The sequence below is a fragment of the Prenolepis imparis genome, unplaced genomic scaffold, assembly GCF_030444845.1.
Source record: "Prenolepis imparis isolate NDT839.2.m4 unplaced genomic scaffold, iyPreImpa1.0 SCAF_10, whole genome shotgun sequence".
NCBI classification, from domain to species: Eukaryota; Metazoa; Arthropoda; class Insecta; order Hymenoptera; family Formicidae; genus Prenolepis; species Prenolepis imparis.
Window position 1 is genome coordinate 11,908,867 of NW_028141168.1, and position 17,172 is coordinate 11,926,038.

The 17,172-nt window shown below is 40.9% G+C and overlaps 1 protein-coding gene across 7 annotated transcripts in view; it reads left to right on the forward strand.

Moving 5' to 3' along the window:
• Window positions 1–17,172, forward strand: part of Cut (homeobox protein, cut) — a 142,813-nt gene that overhangs the window by 64,208 nt on the left and 61,433 nt on the right. For all 7 annotated transcript variants that reach the window (XM_083048861.1, XM_083048865.1, XM_083048867.1 and 4 more), the window contains exon 3: window positions 9,181–9,381. In XM_083048861.1, the coding sequence (XP_082904987.1) occupies window positions 9,181–9,381 (201 nt within the window). The remainder of the gene's footprint in view (window positions 1–9,180; window positions 9,382–17,172) is intronic.

Consider the following 17,172-nt stretch of genomic DNA (forward strand, 5'->3'; position numbering starts at 1 on the left):
TTTGTCTCCGAAAAGCTCGTTTTGCCTCTTCCCTCCCACCGCGTAACGGATTGCATCGTCTAGTCATTCGAAGTGGTCGGTGCACGTGGGAACCTGCTCCCTACACCACATGGACGATCGTCCTTAGCTATTAAGAGCCCGCGCATATGCGTGTGTTCAGAGCAAAGAGCGCGGCAAACGGTCGATGACCCTTGAAAACATTTTTCTCTTAAGATAATACGAGAGCGCATTTATCGTCCTATAGAGATTAATGAACCTCATAGATAGAAGTTTTTATTTTTCTTCATTGATAAATAAAAAATTTATGTTGTACGATGTGTATATATATGTATACTGTATATTGGAAAAATAATACTTACTAATATAAATTATCTAGATTTATGTTTGCATATAATATTGAATATTTTTTTATCATTTTCTTATCTGTTTTTTATTTTAACTTGAGAGAGAGAGCGAGAGAGAGAGAGAGAGAGAGATACTTATTCGCAGAAATACTTATTGTTACACACTGTAATATGAAAATGCGATATCCATTAATTTGAATCATACGCGAAATATTAATGAAACTCGAAATATCATTACCTTCGCGTGTTATCGTTTAAAAGTGTAACGAGAAAGCGTAGCGACATGATCACTGATAATAATCACATACACTTTGCTTGCGATGCTCAAGCATATAAACGATGCACGATAGTTAACGAGAATGACTGTGACTGAAGACAGAAAGAGGGGAAGAGAGACACTCGCAAGAAGTCGTTTGGCTTTCTCTTCGGCGACTTCTCGTGTATGTCTCCCGCGTTGCCAGCCGCATATTGCAGTACGTACCAGGGCTTAGAGCCGATCGATATCTTAATAATAAATACAAGAGGGGTTCACTCTGATGGCTGGTTGGTGTGAGATTGAAGAGGGGGATTGTGGGGAGGTGATTGGGGGATGGAATGACGCCACGTTGTATCGGTGGCGCGGAGGATTTGCGCTAGATAGAGCAAACGGCAAGGACAGAGGGAGATAGACGAAGCGGGATGAAAGGAAGGGACGAAGAGAAAACGGGAGAGATCAAGGGAGGGTGAGAGAGAGAGGGGGAGATCATTCGCACCTCGAGGTGTAATGAGAAAATTTGAAATATCGCGAGCCTTCCCGCTCTTCTCTTCCTCTCTATCTTTCTTCTCCCTTGTCTCTCTCCCTCTCCTTCTTCTCTCTCTTTTTCTCTCAAACCCCTTCCTCTAAAAAAATATAACAACGCCGGTAGTCATAAACGGCTGATCCGCGTATCCCTATCTTTTTTTCACTCTCTTCCTTCGTCACCCTCTGAGAGATTATAAAGGCGCGCGGTATAAGGCACTCTCCTTTCCTACTCTTTCTTTGTTTGTTTGCCCCGTTTCTTCTCTGTCGCCTCGTAATGCCGCCGACCGGGGTTTTCGTGGACAACCGCGATTACGCGCCCGTCGCCGCGACGCCGCCGCGACACGTGATCGACCAGCAGCGACCTATCGATCGACGAGAAACTTCAACTCGTCCGAACATCTGTCGTAAAAATATCGATGTGGTTTTAATGAACATTCAGACGCGATCGCAAGCGCGGACGACCGAAATATGGGTCACGATGTTTAATCCTGTGATTTGATTTGCGCGATACAGATGCAGAGGTTTGTAAATGATTGCACGAGCGATCTCGATATTACAACCGCAGTTGTAAGTCAAAAGCGACGCATTATGCTTCTTTATGCCCGCATAAATTTACTCTGCCCCCTGCCTACCGCGACGTTACTTCGGGACTTTCCACGGTTACTCGTTTGTCATTGTTTGTCACGGAAAGGCGGTATCGGAGAATTGATGGAATGCACTCTATTAGCTGCTCTATACGCGCACATTTTTAAATATACATAGTTGGAGGAAAGTTGTGCTATTTCAAGATTGTAAGGAGAATGATGTATTTTTATGCATGTGTCGAGCGTCTGTAAGCGTCACGCAAGAGTACGTGAAAAACAAAATAAATACGCCACAACTTGCGAAATATTGTCGGAATGTTTTTTTTTCTCTATCGCAAAAGCAATAATAATAGATACGTATATTGATTTAGCAATAGCGTAAAATTGTATTTTTGCCGGCGGCGTTCGGCTAAGTGATTCTTATCTCTCGCAAACTTGATATTAAAAAATTCGAAAAGGATCTTACGATTCGATTCGAAGAGATCTCACCGTCTGCGAACATTTTATCGCGCTCATTATTCATCTTATCTTATGATTTACATTTTGCGCGAGCGATCGACCAAATCTGCGGTTTCGTTTTCGTCGGAATTCCCCGTGCCTCTTATATTAGTCAACCGGCGAGAACGATAAACGAAAGAAAAGAAAAAAGAAGAATGGTGTCGATGATACCGGGCGCGGAGATAAAAATAGATGCGAGAGAGCGCGACCAAAGGCGCGTGATCTATTCGGGATTCTGTGTTCGGCGCACAAAGAATGCTCGGCGTTCGATGGGACAAATGCCGAACGTGTTTGTGTCAACCTACACGCGAGTATATGTTTTTCATCAGCATAAAGGCCATCGATATAGTTTACGGATACAGTTACTCTTAAATTGTAACGATGTTTTTTTTTTTTTACATAAAAATTATCTATAAAGAGAGTGCCGTAAAGTGGTTAAGTTTTTCGTATAAGCTTTAATTTTAAATCTCCGTCGCGCTTTTATTGTTAAACCTTGGGACTTTATAATGATCCAAGGTAAACCTGACTCGCCATGGCGGTCGAATCGTCTGAAAGAGCCGCTGCTTTTTGCCATTCTCAATCTTCCTTGCTCGACGACTGAGAGAGGAAGGTAAAAAAGGAAGAGGACAAAGAGAGTCGAAAAATCTTATTCTCTGGAGTTACCTGAAATTGACTGGCGAAGAGATTAATATCCCACCAGTCAATCTTGAGGATATACAAATGCTATTCGTCTGCCAATTTTCATAATTTTTAGAATTGTGAAAAATATATATATATTTTTTTTCATCATTTCGTCGTCATTCAAGTTTCTATAAAATTTATTCACGCGAATTAAAAATGTTTACGATATAAATCCGAAAAAGATGTTAAAAATAAACGACAGCAATAGATCTGTCGGATAATAAATGATAATACTCACGCACAATCGCGATGTGCAACAAAACGTTAAAAGATCGCGCGAATTATCGCAGCGAGATGTAACGAGAGTAAAAAACGTGTTCCCATCCAGACATTTACAGTCGGTCATTATGTATACAATGCGATAGCGCGTCGGAAATCGATTCTTTCGACTTTCGTCCCGGGTGGTAGAAGCGGCGATCGCACAAAGTGCGTGACTATGTATAGGTATAATTTCGCAGTTAAAGTTCTTGCGCCGCGCGATGCAGGAAGCACCGAGATTTCCCCTACGTCCCTATGTCGAATCGGTGAGTGCCGATCGATCGGCCGCGACCTGGGCAAACCGTGGAAGTCGGATAACCGTCAATTTGCAAAAGGGGTGTAAGACGGGCGTCGAGGCCGAGACGAAACGTTCAGTTCAGCTTAGCGATCAACCCGGATCGAAGAAGAGTGCCCCGGCACATATCGCGCGCGCGAATGCATGTGTCCGCCTTCCCTTCTCTCAGGGTCGAAGGACGGCCGGGATAGTGCGGTGTAATCCACGCTGTCGGACGATCGAGTCGAAATCGGCGGCTGCCAGTAGCATCTCGTAATGATAGACGGGCGCCCAATCGCGGCGATCCGACGTAACGAAGTAATTCGATCGTGTCACGAAATCCGCTCCGAGTATTTTGTTACGTTCGCGGCCTCCGAACACACAGCTGCTCGGCAATTTCGATATGTTTTCTCGCTGACGCGAACAATGCACCGACGAGTAGGGCAAGTTTGTCATTTTATCCCGACATTATCAAGTTCTCGACGGCAGCGTAATTTTAGATCTACACGATTTCATCAGTTAAAGGTCAGTTAATTTGTTTGTCAGATCAATGAAACCGATGTAACGTCGCGATTTTACACGGCACGCTCTAGAAATTTATCGGGGATCAACGATTAACGATTAATTTATTAAATTTTTTTCAACGGGACAGAGAGTGACATTACAAATCGATGCGAAAACACTTTATTTTAATCGGCGATCGACGCTTTCTGCGTCCGATACGAAAGGTGTAGAACGGAAGAGCGGGAGGGGGGAAATGCAGAGGATGTTATTCAGAAGCGATAAAATCGTTGTAGTGCATGTAATGACAAACACATGCGTTCTCACCCCGATCCCTGCCTCCGGGGTGACGGGCGGCATAGGCCGCCGCCCTATCGGGCCGGATCTATATAACGCGGCATATGTTTAGGTCATTAATTAGCATCTGGAGCCAATTAAAGTAATTACGAATTCGACGGTAAAATATCGCTATGGGCTATACGCGGCCTTAAGAGCACTATCTCTCCTTTTCTCTCTGTCTCTTTCTCGGCGGCGAGTGATTCGGTGCCTTATATGGCGTACACGCAACGGAACCGAACCACGTCAGTTTTTACCAGACATCCGTCATGTTGAAGACGATCGATTGTTCTACGAAACTATAACGGGGATATTTATATTGCCGCTATAGGATAATGTAAAGTTTCCCCCGCGCGCTAACATTGCGCGACCAGTTTATTATTCCTGGTATCGCGATCTCGTTACTAATAACACATTATTGCTAGTTTCGAAAAACTTCTACTCTTGACTCATTACTTAAAGTTATGTAAAGTTTTTGAAAAAAAAAAAGTTTATATTTAACTTATCTCTGTGTAATATTATTATAGATGTAACGCGTGAAATAATATTACATTCGAGAACGAATGTTAAACATCAAGGAAACAAATGGATCTCTCCGCTGCATTTAATTTATTCATATTGTTTCTCATTAAAGCAAAAACATTAGCGCGATATTATCGCATCGCGGTGCGATCCTTATATCACAACACGCTTTTTTTTTTGTAAAAGAGTGCGTTTTGCCTCCTATTTCCGGTGCGATGCAAAAATGTAATGGTGGGAAATATAAATTAGCCGTTTACATCGTAATGCAGTTTAATTACAAATTATCGCCGTTCGCTTATTTGCGCGCGATGGTTAAATATTTAGCGCAATAATAAACGCGATGCGCTAGTCGTTCGGTGCTATAAATCATCGGATGTTGTCAGAGAAGAATCTTTTGTGCTTAGAATCGCGCGTTACGATGCTCGATCGCGTTCGGGACGTTTCGAAGAAAACCATTATCTTTCAACGACTTCCGTTGTTAATATAACGATCGTTCCGCGCGGGAGGACGATCATTATCGGCGATCCTCTCTCGATTCTCTGTGTATCTACATCTATCGCGTCGCGCGAGTCCTCGGAATTTCCCCCGCCAACGCGTCGTTGATTTCCTGACGTGTGTCCACGTGACAAATACGCAGGATGTGCCAGCAGACGGCAGCTATCGATACGCATCCGCTATTAGAACAGCCGTATATTACGGCTCGCTCTCGGATATGTATTTATGCTTCCCGTATCATTTCGCAATTATCGATAACATCGTCAAGGCTTTTTGCAGGAAACAATGGGTCATTACTTGCCTGTGCTGTAGCCTCTGCTGGTGCCTCTGTTTCTCCTTCTCCTCTCTCCTTGTCTCCGAGACTCCGTTCGTGCAGCACGCTCTCTCGTCCTCACCTCTCCCGATACCGCCACATATGTGTCTCGCGAGACGTCACACACATTGATCGATGCACGCCGATGCCGTTACTTGGCGATATCCGTGTTTACATAAGCTGAAAAAGAAATTCAATATCAGCAAGAAGAGTCGTGCGATTGTAGTATCATTTTTATTTACGCCCATTTTTCACTCAATTATGCCAAATTTTCTGTTATTAATTCTATTTCTTCTCTCTCTCTCTCTCTCTCTCTCTCTCTCTCTCTCTCTCTCTCTCTCTCTCTCGCTTTCTCGTTCTCTTGCTCTCATTCTCTCTCGTTCTCTCTTACTACTTTTCTGAGTAATATGTTGGCGATTCTTTATCTACATCGCGAAACTTTAATCGAGATTGTTAATATAATTCGGACTTACCGGCGAGAATTGATTGATTCGCATCTTTACTTTCGCAAAAAAAAATCCGCGCACAAAGTACACCATAACCGCAATCGCCGTGTGCCGTTTATCACGAATTAAATCTCTTTAACGCGAAGTAGAGTACAATCGCACACGCGGAATGCAAATATTTACGTCTCGGCGGGAAGGATATGTCGTTAATGAACCGATTAATTACCGATTACAAATATTAATCGCGAAAACAACAACTCGACACGACGCGACACGATCGTTGAGCGTACGGTATAATTTGTTTAAATTTATCGGTTGCGAATTATTTCGCGCGCCCCTATCGGTGGCGTCGTGAAAGAAAGCGGAAGAAAGCGGAAAGAAGACGCATAGATGTATATCTCTCTCGCTCTCGCTCTTACTCTCTTTCTCTCTCTCTCGCTCTCTCTCGTTCTCTTTTTCTTACTACTTTTCTGAGTAATATGTTGGCGATTATACTCAAGTCGATACATTTCTTTACTTGCATCGCCAAAGTTTAATCGAGATTATTAATACAATTCGGACTTACCGGCGAGAATTGATTGATTCGCATCTTGCTTTCGCACAAAAAAAAAATGCGCACAAAGTACATCATAACCGCAATCGCCGTGTGCCGTTTATCACGAATTAAATCTCTTTAACGCAAAACAGAGTACAATCGCACACGCGGAATGCAAATACTTACGTTTCGGCGAGAAGGATATGTCGTTAATGAACCCATTAATTACCGATTACAACGAAATATTAATCGCGGAAACAACAACACGACGCGACGCGATCGTTGAGCGTACGGTATAATTCGTTTAAATTTATCGGTCGCGAATTATTTCGCGCGCCCCTATCGGTGGCGTCGTGAAAGAAAGCGGAAGAAAGCGGAAAGAAGACGCATAGATGTATATCTCTCTCGCTCTCGCTCTCACTCTCTTTCTCTCTCTCGCTCTCTAGCTCTCGCTCTCTCGCACTCGCTCTTTCTCGTTCTCTTTTTCTTACTACTTTTCTGAATAATATGTTGGCGATTATACTCAAGTCAATACATTTCTTTACTTGCATCGCCAAAGTTTAATCGAGATTATCAATATGATTCGGACTTACCGGCGAGAATCGATTGATTTCACATTTGCATCTTCACCTCCGCAAAAAAAAAAAGAGACGCGATCGCGTGTGCTATTTATCTCGAATTAAATCTCTTTGACGCGAAGCGGAATACAAACGCCTACGTGGAATGCAAGTACTTACGGATCGGCGAGAAGGAAATGTCGTTAATGAATCGATTAATTACTAATTATAACGAAATATTAATCGCGAAAACGACGACTCGATGCGACGTGACGCGACCGTTGGGCCTATGGTATGGTATAACTCCTTGAATTGAGCTGCACATCGCTTCTCAGGCGCCCCCCCTAGGAGCGTCGCGAAAGCGAGAGAAAGGAGAGAGAAGAAGAGAAAGGATATATAAATATAAATACATATCGCGCGGATGGTGCGTTAACCTAACCAGGTAGAGACTCAAGAAATGTTTTACTGCAGCGAATTAACGCGTTTAAAAAGTTTGTACGACAAGTGTGCTAGCATCCTTACTTCGTCTATGGAAGAGAGAAGACGTTCGTATAGTCGACTTACTTCGAACTTCGAACACACTGTAATTAATGTCCAAGAGGAAAGAGCGCGAGAGACGATGTTTAACAGATACTTTACGGAGAAAAGTGGAAAAAGGTAATTCTCTTCCTCTGTTAGCGTTTTTAACGACACCTTCGTTATTCTCGTATCAATGGAAACTTTGTCTTTTTTTTCGAAAGCTTGTATTTAAAACTGTTGATTTCGCGTCATGTGTCTCTCAAGACAGTCGTTTGTGCACCGCGGTCGCGAGAACATTGGCGGGAAAGGAGTGAGGTTAGGCGTCGCGATTGACATGCTAATTAACGAGCGCTCTGCCGCAGATCTAGCAAAGGCAGACGCAGTGGCCGAAAGTATTTCGTCTCGTTAATGGTCTCTCCTCGGGCGAGATAGTTACACCTTCGTTGTCGGCGCGTCGTGCTTTTACGCGCCGATATGCACGAGCGGTTTCGACGAGAAAGGTACGCCACGACACTCGCTAATTATTATTATGATTGACGCATTATAGTCATTATACGATGCGACGACTGTGTGTGCTTGTAACTACGTCAATTAATATTAGGTAAACGCGTAAAAATATATATCGATATTTCTAATAGTCGCTACTGCAATTAGCCGCGCGACGTGTAAATGAAAGGTTAGGGTTAAGTTATTCTCGATTACGAGCTAACCATGTCGTACGCGCGGAATGGTTTGATATAGGTGCATAAACTTTCTTGTATATTTTCAGATTTCGATGTCGGGATTAAAGAATTATATTACAGAGTGCGGAGAGAGTGTGCACACGCATTACAATGTTCGGGATCTAAGAAAGTGCTACGCCAGCCCGCTATTTCCTGCGCTGAGAATATCAAAGCGATCTTGCACGACGGCTCGGCGGGCCGTCGTTTCTATTTTCGACGGCTTTTCGTAGTCGTGAAATTAGGTGCAGCCGGCGAGAATTGATTGATTTCGCGTCGCACGGCTCCGCGAAACGGTAATTTTAACGATCGGGACCGCCGTGAAAAATTTGCATAGAGCGCAATCGTCTGTACATACTCGTTAATTCCCCCGACTTACGTCCTAGAATTAAACTACGTGTACACTCGCGTGACTTTCAAAGTGTACATGTATACGTCTCGACTATCGTTTATTATTACCGGATCGAAGATCAGGGAGAGAGATTTTTCTCTCTTTTGTTAATTAATCTTGAAACTAGTTCACCGAACGTCTGCGATGTAAAGAATTTACACGCTACAACTTGTATCAATGGAATTCATAAATGGAATTCATATCATTGTCGATGGTATATCGCGTGATATGGTTGGCGCGACTCGAATCAGTGCTGTAATTTAACATAACGCGATCTCCGTCTTTGCGCTTGATTAGGTCGGCGGAGAGAATTAAAAACGCGAATTCGAATTCTTGTCGAGCGAATCGCGCGAATATCGCGCTGATATAAATTGCGAGTGTTAACGCTCATGAAGCACTCATTATCCTCTCTCTTTCTCGTTTCAGAGAGCGACTTCGGCGGAGAAAGAAATAGCCGCACTGAAAGAACAGCTCGCCGCAACGAATGACAGCAATTCCAAGACTGAGGGACACCAATTGTCTCAGCCTCCGCAGGGAAGCGATCAACAGCAGGTACACGATGCCAGCAATCCCAGAAGGACGCCGAACAGCAACCTCGAGCAGGAACTGCAGGCCAAAGACAAAGAGGTGAGTTGGATCAAACTTGAACCCTTTTGCTAAAATGTTGCTCTCTCGTGTAATGCCATGCGAAATGGTGATTGTAATCTCGGGAGTCCTTGACAACTTCTCTCTCTCTCTCTCTCCCCCTTTATGTACATATACATACGTATCTAAACATAAAACATATCCTATTTTTTAATTAAATTTGAAATTAAATAATTATAATAAATTAAAAATTTGTAATTAAATATTAAAAAATATATATTAAAGAAATAAAAAAATATTTAATCGCCCAACAAATCGAAAAGAAATATAAACACATATATTTCTATTTTCTTCGCGAATTTCTCTTTTTATTAGTAACTAGAACAACACAAGCCCAGCACACACTATTCCTCGATTTTATATAAAAAAGAATATTTTTATATAAAGTTTGTTCAAAGTTGATTAATGATTTTTGACAGAAATCAGCTGATTAAAGCATTAATTTGCTAATTAAATTTTAAAATAATATGTAATAAAAATTATAAAATAATAATATGTTTTAAATAAAATGTTATAGTACTTTAAACTCGATTAATATTTTTTGACAGAAATCAGCTGATAACTGTCAAAAAATTAATCGAGTTTAAAGTACTATGTCTATAACATTTTATTTAAAACATATTATTTTATAATTTTTATTACATATTATTTTAAAATTTAATTAACAAATTAACGTTTTAATCAGCTGATTTCTATCAAAAAATATTAAAAGCATTAATTTGCTAATTGAATTATAAATAATAATAGGTTATAAAAATGAAAATAATAATATGTTGTAAATAATATGTTATAATGCCTTATCTGCGATTAATATTTTTTGATAGAAATCAGCTGATAGCTGTCAAAAATATTAATCGAGTTTAAGGAATTATAATACATTATTTAAAACATATTATTTTAAAAATTAATTAGCATATTAATTCTTTAATCAACTGATTTCTGTCAAAAAAATATTAATCAATATCAGTAACACCTTATTAATATTTTTTGACAGAAATCAGCTGATTCCTGTCAAAAAATATTTTAATCGCAGAGAGATAAGGCATTATAATATATTATTTACAACATATTATTACTCTTCTAAATTTTATAACCTACTATTATTTAAAAATTTAATTAGCAAATTAACGCTTTAATCACCTGATTTGTGTCAAAAAATATCGATAAGGTGTTAATATATTAATTAAATTTAAAAATAAAAATATATTATAAAAATTAGAATAATAATATGTTTTAAATAAATTGTTATAGTACTTTAAACTCGATTAATATTTTTTGACAGTTATCAGCTGATTTTTGTATCATTCTTTTTAACATAAAATCGAGAAATAGCGCGCTTGTGTTGTTTTAGTTTTTTTTCTTTCTAAAAAAAGGCATGTTAAGTCGATTCTTGCAAGTATTGTTGCCTCTTTTTCGCGATGTTGTTTAGCTGCCTCGATTTGCGTTGTACGTTATTTTCATAGCATCGAGAGGTTGTCATCGCGAGGATTAGCAGTTTGACAGGTTGTCCAAAATAAAATAAAATAAAATAATACGTTTTAAATAATATATTTTAATACTTTAAATTTGATTAATATTTTTGACAGTTATCAACTGATTTCTGTCAAAAAATATTAACCGTGGACAAAGTATATATTATAACTTATAACATATTATTATAATTTTAATAATATTTTGTAAGTAATATAATGTGTTATAATACTTTATCCGCCATTAATATTTTTTGACAGAAATCAGCTGATAACTGTCAAAAATATTAACGAGTTTAAAGTATTATAACATATTATTTAAAATATATTATTTTATTTAATTTTATTTTGGACAAATTGTCAAACTGCTAACCCTTGTAATGACAGCTGCTTGATTCTATGAATATAACGCACAACGCGAATTGAAACAGCTAATCAGCACCGCGGAACAGCAACAACAATGTCAATAACATGCCTTTTTTAGAAAGGGATAATTGATAGATAATAAAATAGTATCGATACAATGGCACATACAAGCGAAACAGATTCTCACGGCTTACGAAAGGATTGATAAATCGAACATTCGTTCACGAGCGGTCGCGCGGCTTAACCAACTCGGGTAGCGTGCAAAACCACCGCGTGTATGTTAGCGCGATTTCCGCGTGCAGACATGCGTGAGCCGCGGCATGTCGAGGTGAATGACTAACGTTGCTTACTCGTGTTCGATATCCGTATTCGGTGGTTTATTGTCCCCCTCCTTCTTCATTCGCCCGCACCACTCTGTTCCACGCAATCACGTTCGTATACCGCATGCATGCCTGACACTCATCCCTTTATAACTGGCTGTTGTCATCGCGCAGCACCTTAAAATTTCAATCAAATTTTTTAATCGATGATTGCAAGATTACAGATTGAAAATTTTGACAAATTTTTTTGACAGTTAGTTGATTGATATCTTAATGAGATTAATATTGAAAAATAAAATGTAGAAGAGTGAGAGATGGAGCTATTTTTTCGCGTATCATTTAATTATATATAATTTTATGCTTGTATTTCATAAATCATATATAATTACAAAGTGGACTTACATATATATGAATTATAGACTAGGGGCGATTGTATAGGTTTCGCATGGCGAATCGCATTAAATAGTAGCAACATGATTGGCGTTACGAACCGCACAGATAATGAATTCGGGTGAAGCCATTTCACAACTCTCGCGTGGCATTTTTCCCGCGAAAGATACACGATCGGGACCTAGATTCGCGATAAACGTTTCAAATTACTCGCTCTCGCGGAACCACGCAAACCCTGCGCTCGCGGCTATACACAAGTAGCGAACGTGTAACGAACGATAGTCTGATCAGCTATCGAAATAGATAACGAAGTCAATTTGGAAAAGCGTATAAGCGCTGGAGAGATCGTGCTGCCTATCCCTTTCTCCTCTCTCTCTCTCTCTCTCTCTCTGTCTCTCTTTCCATAGCGCGCTCTTGTTGTCCATTAACGTGGTCGCGCCCGGTTGAATAGACGCATCCCGATATATATTTAGTAACGGCATGTCGGGACTTTCGGGTACGGCCGCTTGCTCGGGTCGTTAAAGCGCCGGAATGCGGACCTTTTATTACGGTTTCGCCGGTCCGCGGTTTCCTTCGGAACCCCGCGCGCGATAACATTATCGTATATTTATCGGGAGGGTAAATAACCCCGGGGGAGGGACGCGTGTCTCGGTCCCGGCGCAAAAATAGCCGCGAAAACCGTCTCCGAGAAACTGCGCGAACTGCGCTTCGCTCGCTTAACCGCCCGCTGCAATCCTGCAGCTGCCGCGCGACGCGGATGAATGAAGATAATGACGGTCATCCCTCACTTTTACCGCCGAATACTCGGCCTAATAAACTACGGTCGTCTCGTGACAGGTGACTCTTCGTCCTCCTGCGTTTCGTTTTATCTAGAAACGGGGGGCGTCGCGAGGTATGCCGAGTATATACGCTTCTCGCAGATGTGCAATCAAAGTCAATTAATTTCATGCGCATAATTGTGCATAAATGTATATGCGTAGAAATTACTGCACCTATATATGTATCTGATATACAAGCCATCATTGAATAAATTATATAAAATTTAGATACTCTTTTAGGATACTTATTATTATTAATAAAATTATTAATTATGAACAAAAATATGCATACGTGTTGGAAATAATTATAAATTTAATGATAATAGTGATTTATTAATTTTATGAAAAAAGGATCTATCTTTTTTTTTATACATCAAATCTTAAAAAAAGGATTCGTGCTATATAGATCAAACTGCCAATTGAATAAGGTATATAGAACTAGCCAGATCGATAAATCTTCGAGAGGTAATATAGAATACGAGTTATCCGCCGCTACTCGAAGCCTTTTTTCTCCCGGAAGTGGTCAGGAAGAGCCTAAGTGGTAGTTGCACCCTTTAGTGCCATGCACTTTGCGTGGTTTACGAAGCGACGTGCAAGGAGGTCGAGCCCATAAAAATCTTGCGGTAAAGGAAAAGGAGTGCGAGACGGGGTAGAAGATGGAAGGCGAGAGAGAAAGAAAGAGTAGAAGGGGGAAGGAAGGTAACCTGTTAAGGGTGTATAATGTGAGAGGGGTGAAAACAGCGGCGCGAGCGAAGGTTGGGGAGGGGGTGTACACGAGCCTTTAAACAAAGCCAAAAACACTTAAAGCGGCGCGCGCGTGAGAAAGGAGTGATAAAAACGCCGCTAAGAGTTCAATAAGTATCCTCCTTAGAGCCAATAACAACCACTCCTCCTTTTCTGTCGCCTTCAACCATCGTCCGCCCTTCCTCTGTACCCCCATCCCCAGGCGAGGAAAATCGTTTGCTTCGAAGCCTTCGAGCCCGTTGTAATCCTGCAGCCGATAATCTCCGATCCCGTCCCTCCTCTTGTCGATGTCGTATCCTTGGTCCTTGTTCGTCCGTCCTCTTGTCTCGGAGAGAGATGGGAGAGGGAGAGAGTAAAAAGGGGACGGTGCGCGTTCTATTTTCACCGACGATGCCTTTTAACGGATAAGAATTTGTTCCATGGACAATGTCTTTATTGAGAAGCCATCGCGCGCTATAGAGCGCCGGAATGATTTTTATTATTCGTCGATTAAAGAGAGGTAATGGAAGTTTCTCTCGAGTCCCTCCCGAACTACCGGGATGATTTAAGGGCGATAATGAGGAGTAAATAATGCGATAGTGTCTCCGAAAGAGGAACGAGGATAGGACGTCTCGAAGGGGGAAGGGGTGGTCGCGCGATACTCAGGAGTACATCCATGAATTATGGAGACTTTGGAAGTACGTTAGTTTATGACGGATCGATAATTATCAGACACGATATGTCGATGTATACATCTCACGTAACTGTGGATCTTCATTATTTCGCTAATAGTTTTGGATGTCTGACACGTGTCATTCGACTAAATATGAAAAATTACGCGAATACGAATCTCTCCATCACGTTAAGCGTTTTGTAGTGTAGTTATACATTTTTACGAGTAATATGTAAACTATTTGATTTTATGATATATGTGTGATATATATATGTTTCCCAAAATATACCTCGGACACAACAGATCTCTCTCTCTCAGAGAAACGTTTTCAATAGACATATTAATTACATTCTCATCACTTGATACCGACGCAATCTATAAATCTTCTTAATTATTTCAAAAAACGTCGTGAAGCAAAACAGGTAGTATCAGCTATCTTTCTTCTCAACTGATAAGAATTATCACTTTATTTACTTATTACTTTTATCAATCGACTCTGTGACTTCGATCAACAAGTTTTTACATTATTAGAGGCTAAATTGCCTCTCGACAACCTTGAATAATTAATCTTGAGCTAGCGATCTTTTTCGTGTATTTTTTTAAAATTAAAGTTCTGCTCTCGATTTTGATTGTGGCGTTGAAAATCCTTATTCCGTTCACGAGCATCATACATACGGATGGCGCCGCACCATTTTTACTTTCCGCGTAAATATATATTATCCGCCCGCGAAACGAAGTGGCGATAATTTGCGAATGCAGCCGTCGTTCGTGTCCCGCGGCTCATTATCTCAACGCTTTAGAGCCGTTGTCGTATACAAGTCGTAGCTCCGGTCGCACCATCGCATCGGCCGAATGCTTCGTCACGGCACGTCTGTAATTTCAACAAGACATTGTGAACGATCCTCGGCTGTCCCCGCGGTACCCTGTCCGTCACCCCCGAAGACAGGCTTGCGTTTCGCGTATTTAAATCGTGCGCTCCGAGAAGCGCCCCGCGCTTGCCATTCCGCAAATAAATCACTCTCGTCTGAATCACGGCCCCGCAGCACGCGGACGTTGCCAGAAAACGCGGAGATTTCTTTATTTTCGGCGCCGGTTCCGTTAGGTCTGCGTGTCACTCGCACGTGACACTTACGGAACGTTTGAACGTCAAATTTAAATTCGATACAGGCGGATACGAACTTGTTTCCGCAGTGTATTATTAGTCGGAGGGAGAGGAAAAGAGAGAGAGAGAGAAAGAGAGAGGAAGAGGGAGAAACGCTTTTTTCCCGGATAGGATGTGGCCAGATGTTAAAATCGTCGCAACCGCGTAACATCCTATAAACATGGCAATAATAAAAATTAGCGCGATGGATAAAGCGACGCGATAAGCGCGCTTGTCCGCGATTCATCGTTTCCGCTTCCTGTCGCGTAATCACGCGACGAATGCTATCGAATCGATGTAGGACGAGCGTGCTCGATTCGATGCTACGGTAGCAGACGTTTGCGAATCCTCGATTAGGTTCCTCAACAAAGTGAGGCTCTGGCAATGTTTGCTCTGCTTAAACTGTCATGATAACGACGTTGGCACATCTGTACATTTTTAGATCGCAAGACAGGAGAGATTCTATCGAGTGTTCGTATAGAACGCCTTCAAAACGTGTATAATTATTAACGAGTACATATATACAAAGTACTTGAAATGTGTCTCATCTAGATTTATCTGCCAACAATGTTGTATCCGCGAACAACGTCTGAACAATAAATTACAGTAGCGGAAATGTTCTCAATGTTTAGTCTCGAGTTCCATCAACATTGGTGTCTTCTCTGTTACTGGAGGAATTGGATATAGTGGCAAATGATAACATACTCGTTGTCGAGGTGGTAGAGAGCCTTCGGGCCTTTGTGTAGTTTGTGTCGCGGCGACAAATTGAATTCGTCACGACTGCGGTTCTAAATCCTCGCTATTTTGTTGCCGTACTTATCTTCGGCATTTTGTCGCGTCAACCGCCCGCGTCTTTCCTCCCGCAGCTGCTTGATCTTAATTAAACGCCAAAATCTGGCAGCTTTAAAACTTGTAATAGATATTCATTTATTCTTAACGCTCCACGTGTCGCAGACCTTCTGTCGTTATTTACATCGAATTATAACGGGCATGCTTTACCAACAAATAAATAATCTCTGAGCGTTTTGTTGACATTATTCGTCAAATTACGATACAAGTTGGATTGCATACAAGTCGTCTGAAGAGATGATTGATTATATAAAATTTCAATATATATAGAAGATGCTTAAATTTTATATGATGCATGATAAAAAATATCTCTTTATATCTCTTTGATAAATAACAATTTTAAGTCGCGGAAAATACAATTATCAGATAACTGCGTAACACGAGTTTAATTTGCATTCATTGCAAATGGAAATTATTAATTATTCAACCTACCTGTCATCGATCATCAAATATTTCACAGATTATCTCGGGATAACGCAAACGCGATGCATGTAGGTGATTGACAGTGATTGCTGCCAAAAGGCATGATGGAAAGTCAGTCAATTGATCGTTGTAACGTAATAAATGATTTATTCTCATGTTCGGCAATCGGAAAGTATATAATGGTTCTTTAAATATCTATCAATTTGTTAACAACAGTACATATGTAATAATAATAATTAAAGCAAAATCCGAATGTGGTTTTATGTCTCTGAGAATTATAAATGAGAGTCGCAAATGAGTCCTTAACGACTTCGGCGAAATTCAGAATTATTTTATTTTGGATCGTCTTCTTTCGACTCTCGCGAGATGTTTAAGGGACGACAAAGAAAAGCGAGTAGGGGGAGAGAGAACGAGAAGAACAGAAGAGAGAGTAGAACTTCTGGCAGCGTGGCGAGATGAAAGAGACACCGTGCTACTCGTGCCAAGGCAAATACGCTCGTCGAGTGTTTCAAAACACGTTGGCTAATGTACCGAGAGCGCGGTAGATCGAAAAATAACCGAGTGCGTTATCCGCCCGCTCCTTCTTCTCTATATCCTATTC